The following is a 5,022-nucleotide window of genomic DNA, read 5'->3' as shown; positions in this document are numbered from 1 at the left end:
TCCTACAATATGAGATACCAAATGAACCATGACATCAAAGAAAGAAGGTGGAAAGTACATCTCGAGTTCGCAAAGAGTAAGTATGATATCTCTTTGATATTCATCCAGCACATCAGGATCAATCACCTTTGAATGAATCATGTTGAAAAATAAGCATAGTTTTGTTATTGTTTGTCGAATACGGTTGGGTAGAATTCCACGAATTGCGATAGGAATCATCTGGGTCATTAGTACATGACAATCATGTGACTTTAATACCAAGTAACTTCAAATCTTTCATCGAAACCAACTTCCTAATGTTAGCAGAGTATCCTGATGGAATCTTAATACCATGTAAACATTGACAAAATTTAGTTTTCTCGACCTTCGACATAGTATAACATGCCGGAGGAAGAAACTTGGTGGACCTTCCATCAATATCTTTAGGTTGTAGCTCTGGTCTGATATTCATTAATTCCATGTCCCTTTTAACTTTAATTCCATCTTTTGTTTTTCCAGGATTGTTCAACAGTAACCCTATCAAACTTTCACAAACATTTTTCTCAATATGCATAACATCAAGACAATGTCGGACTCGTAAATGCTTCCAGTAGGGTAATTTCCAAAAAATAGACTTTTTCTTCCAAATACCTTCGGGAGGACCAAAACCTTTCTTTCCCAACACAAAATTTATATTAGCAACTTTGGAGAGTGTAGTTTCTCCATCCAATGATGGTGGTAGTTTTCTATCCTCTATAGTACCATCAAATAAATCCGACTTTTTATGATACGGGTGATTCTCAGCAAGCTCTCTCTGATGCCCCATAAATGTTGGTTTCTTACAATTTGTGAGCCATATTGAGTGAGTATTTTTCTCACAAATAGGACATGCCTTTTTCCCCTTCGTACTATATCCAGACAAACGACCATAAGCAGGAAAATCATTAATGGTGCAAAAAAGCATTGCCCATAGTTGGAAGTATTCTTTCTTGTATGCATCATAAACGTGCATGCCGGTACTCCAAAATTCCATCATTTCATCAACTAATGGTTGCAAATAAACATCAATGTCGTTTTCAGATTGCTTTGGGCCTTGAATCAAAAGAGACATCATTATGTATTTTCTTTTCATACATAGCCAAGGTGGTAGGTTATAAATGCATAGAAGAACAGGCCACGTGCTGTGACGGCTACTCAAATCTCCGAAAGGATTAATTCCATCTGAACTGAGTTCGAACCTTATATTACGTATCTCATCCCCAAATTCTTCAAAATCTTTATCAAATTTTTTCCATTGAAGTGAATCGGCCACATGTCGCATTTTTCCATCATTTTTACGATCTTCAGCATGCCAACGTAATAATTTTGCATCTTTCTCATTCACAAATAATCTCTTTAATCTTGGTATGATAGGCAAGTACCACAATAATTTTGCAGGAGGTCCATTTTCTGACACATCACTATCAACATTATCAGTTGGTTTTCCATGTTTATACCTAGATGTACCACATACCTTACATTGATGAAGGTCTTTGTCTTCATTCATGTATAACATACAATCATTTGGACAAGCATGTATTCTCTGTATTTCCAATCCCATTGGGCACATTAATTTCTTTGCTTGGTCTGTTGAAACCGACAACTCATTACCTTCTGGTAGCATTTTGTTCAACAACTCTAACAGGCTAGAGAAACTTGTGTCGCTCCAACCATTGTTTGATTTTAAGTTAACTAGTTGTATCACGGCGGAAAGTTTTGTAAAATTCATACAACCGGTATATAAAGGTTTTTCAGCGTCAAAAAATAGTTGTTGTAATCTGTCATGATACTTATCAGCAACATTATTATAACAACCCGTCCTTATCCACCTGGACGAAGTCATCAACATTTGGTCCCATTGCGATGATCGACTCCAAGTAATGTCCTTAAAATGAGCAAATGCACAGCGGAAGACTTAATTCGTACCTGAGAATAAACATGCTTAAAAGTGTCAACCAAAAGGTTGGTGAGTTCATAGGTTTATCATAACAATCTTTTCAATATATTAATAGACCACAAGATTTCATTATTTATAAACATAATACACTCGCAAGTGTATGTAAAGCATTCTAAGTGGTTGAGCACTTGGTAACCATACTTAACATTTAATCAACGTCGCATATTCCCTTTATTATGAAATCTCACTACACCGTACCAAGTGTAGTCACAAAACGAAGTACTGTGCAACCGTTGAATACTGGTCGTCCAGTCCGGTTGGGGTTGTCAGGCCCAATAGATCTATCAACAGAATTCGCGTTTACAATACCCATGTAAATAGTAGTTACCAAGCTACAAGTAAGTATGCCAGTGGTACAACTCAACGTAGAATGTATTTTTAAGTACTTGTGTCTATTTCGTAAACATTTATAAAAGCAGCGCATGTATTCTCAGCCCAAAAATATATATTGCAAAAACAATTAAAAAGGGAGCAAATGAAACTCACCATACTGTATTTTGTAGTAAAAATACATATAACAACATTGAACAACTAAACAATGCAAGGTTGGCCTCGGATTCACGAACCTATATCATGTATATATGTATTAACACACATAATTGTAATCGAACAAATATATATTGTTAGTGCTATGATTTTTATTTTTAATCATGTGTTTCATTAATAACCTATTTAATTACATTTATTTTGTATACTTTAAATAAATAATTATAATATAGTTTTATTATGTATGTTTTTATATGATCAATTTTTATTGTAATGATAATAATAATATAATAAAATAATGATACTTATAATAGTAATAATAATAAAAATAATATTAAATATAATAATAAAATCATATTTAGTAATAATAATGATAATGATATTTTTAATAATAATAATAATAATGATAAGTTTAATAAAAATGCTAATTTGATTTAATGATAATTTTACTAAAAATGATAACTTCAATAAAAATGATAGTTTTTAATAAAAATGATAATTTTAACAATAATGATACTAAAATAAAAGGTTGTATTGTTTTTTTACAATAAAAATTATAGTTTTAATAATAACTCTTAATATTAATAATGCTTAATAATAATACTTGATAATAATTAATGTTAATAGCAAAAATAATATTAATGATAATAATAGTCATAATATTGATAGTAATGATAATAATAATAATAATAATAATAATAATAATAATAATAATAATAATAATAATAATAATAATAATAATAATAATAATAATAATAACAATATAAATAGATATGGAAGTATATACCCTTTAAAAGTTATCCTAAAAAGAATTGTGCCTTGTGAGACTCAAACCCATGACCTCTCGAACACCCGAAAACACCCTTAACCATTTATCTGTTTTGTTTTATCTGAACAAATCACAGACCTAGTTTATTTAACCCGTTTTATGTTTCATTCCGGCCCAATCACCCTATAACGGCCCAACAGACTAATATGTATAAACCTCGGCCCAAAGTATATCTTCGGCCCAACTGACGAAAAGGAAGTGTTGTGGCCCGTTAGAAATCATTTAACCTAAATGAAACCCGATGCAAAAAGGATTCAATTCTTTTTTTTTCTTTTCCCCAACCGACAAAATCAAAAGCAATTCCCTAAATCGTGTCTTTCACTTTACACTCTGTACATACACCTGTTCCCACTTCCATCAATCATTATCATCATGTCTCTATTTATATAAACTCATCATCAATTATCATTATTCATTAACATTATCAAGATTATTTTATTTCGTCTTCTCTCATCATCGTTAACAGGAAATATATAAAGAAACAGAAGCCTACAACTGCAGCAGTAGTAGCGATCGATAAAGGTGGCTGTCGGTTTTCGTTTGGGGTTTAACAAAAATATATACACAGTAGCTAGATATCGGTTGCAGTTGTAGTAATGGATGTTGCAGCAGACCCATTTAATTATCTTCATTCTTTACTTGAACAGAATCTAGTACGAACGAACAGTAGCATCTAAAGTATCGACTGCAGGAGTGATTTGGGATGGTTATGTTTTCGTTTGGTGGTCGTTGGCCTAAAGAGAGAAGTGATTGGGGTGGAGGATCATGATGGGGATGAAGTTTGACGAGGGTGGTTGCTTGCGGGTGAGAGAAGAAAGAAAAGAAAATTACAACGTGAAGGTGGAGATGGTGGGCTATGGTGGTGATAAGTAATCGTAACAGAAACGTAATAGTAATGTAAATGGGTTTTGATTGTGGTTGTTCTACAGTCACAAGTTTGTTTGTGGTGTTCGTATGGTGATGTTTTGATGAACTCGAACAGGTAATAGATAACCACGAATAGCAAGTAATGATATAAGCTTAATAATGATGATTATATATGATGGTTTTGATATTGGGTTTGTTAATTATCAACATAAATAAATAACAGGAGCAGCGGTAGTAGCAGTAAATGGTGATGGTTTCGGAGTGGATTCTCGATGAGATGGTGTCAAGGATGGTGCAAGGTGGTGGTGATAAAGGTGATCGAGGTGATGAAGTGAAAAAGTGGTATTTTAATGATGGTTTGGTGTCGGTTCTCGGTTCTTTGAACAAGAAGGATGCTTATGGTGGTGTGATCAGTTTGATGAAAACGATAGTTTGATCGAGTAGGTTATGATGATTAGTTGATGATGGGAGTGATGATAGTTATTTAGGTGATCGTAGAAGGTGAGTAGACTAGAGAAAGAAATATGAAACGGGTTTTTGGTTTATCCATCTTGCATATGTATTAGGTGTATATATATTAGATAGTTAGAATGATACTTTAGGTATGATAGATATATAGTGAGCAGACAAAGACAAAGTTTTAATTTCATTCATTCATAAACACGTAATACATTCAATCACGGATTCATTTAGTTAGTGTAAATCTAAAAGTGAAAAGCAAAATTTTTAATATAATATATCTATAAAGATTTTAAAACGTGTTTTAACAATAGTAGTCTGTAAAATATCTACCGACAGTTTATTCTGGATGATTGTATTGTGTCCATTGCTAAACAGTTACGATATAAAAGTGTTCCTAAAAATC

The 5,022-nt window shown here is 32.5% G+C and overlaps 1 protein-coding gene across 1 annotated transcript; it reads right to left on the bottom strand.

Annotated features, from left to right (window-relative positions):
• Nucleotides 1-241: 241 nt before the first annotated feature.
• LOC139868094 (uncharacterized) lies at nucleotides 242-1,642 on the bottom strand. The gene has a single exon (XM_071856432.1). The coding sequence runs from the start codon at nucleotides 1,640-1,642 to the stop codon at nucleotides 242-244; it is 1,401 nt and encodes a 466-aa protein (XP_071712533.1).
• Between the last annotated feature and the right edge of the window lie 3,380 nt (nucleotides 1,643-5,022).

The sequence above is a fragment of the Rutidosis leptorrhynchoides genome, chromosome 9, assembly GCF_046630445.1.
Source record: "Rutidosis leptorrhynchoides isolate AG116_Rl617_1_P2 chromosome 9, CSIRO_AGI_Rlap_v1, whole genome shotgun sequence".
Taxonomy (NCBI): domain Eukaryota; kingdom Viridiplantae; phylum Streptophyta; class Magnoliopsida; order Asterales; family Asteraceae; genus Rutidosis; species Rutidosis leptorrhynchoides.
The sequence above is the reverse complement of the archived record's forward strand: the minus strand, read 5'-3'. Positions and strand labels throughout refer to the sequence as shown.

Coding starts and splice junctions, on each gene's coding strand:
- LOC139868094 (XM_071856432.1), bottom strand. CDS start 1,642: ATGCTACCAGAAGGTAATGAGTTGTCGGTTTCAACAGACCAAGCAAAG.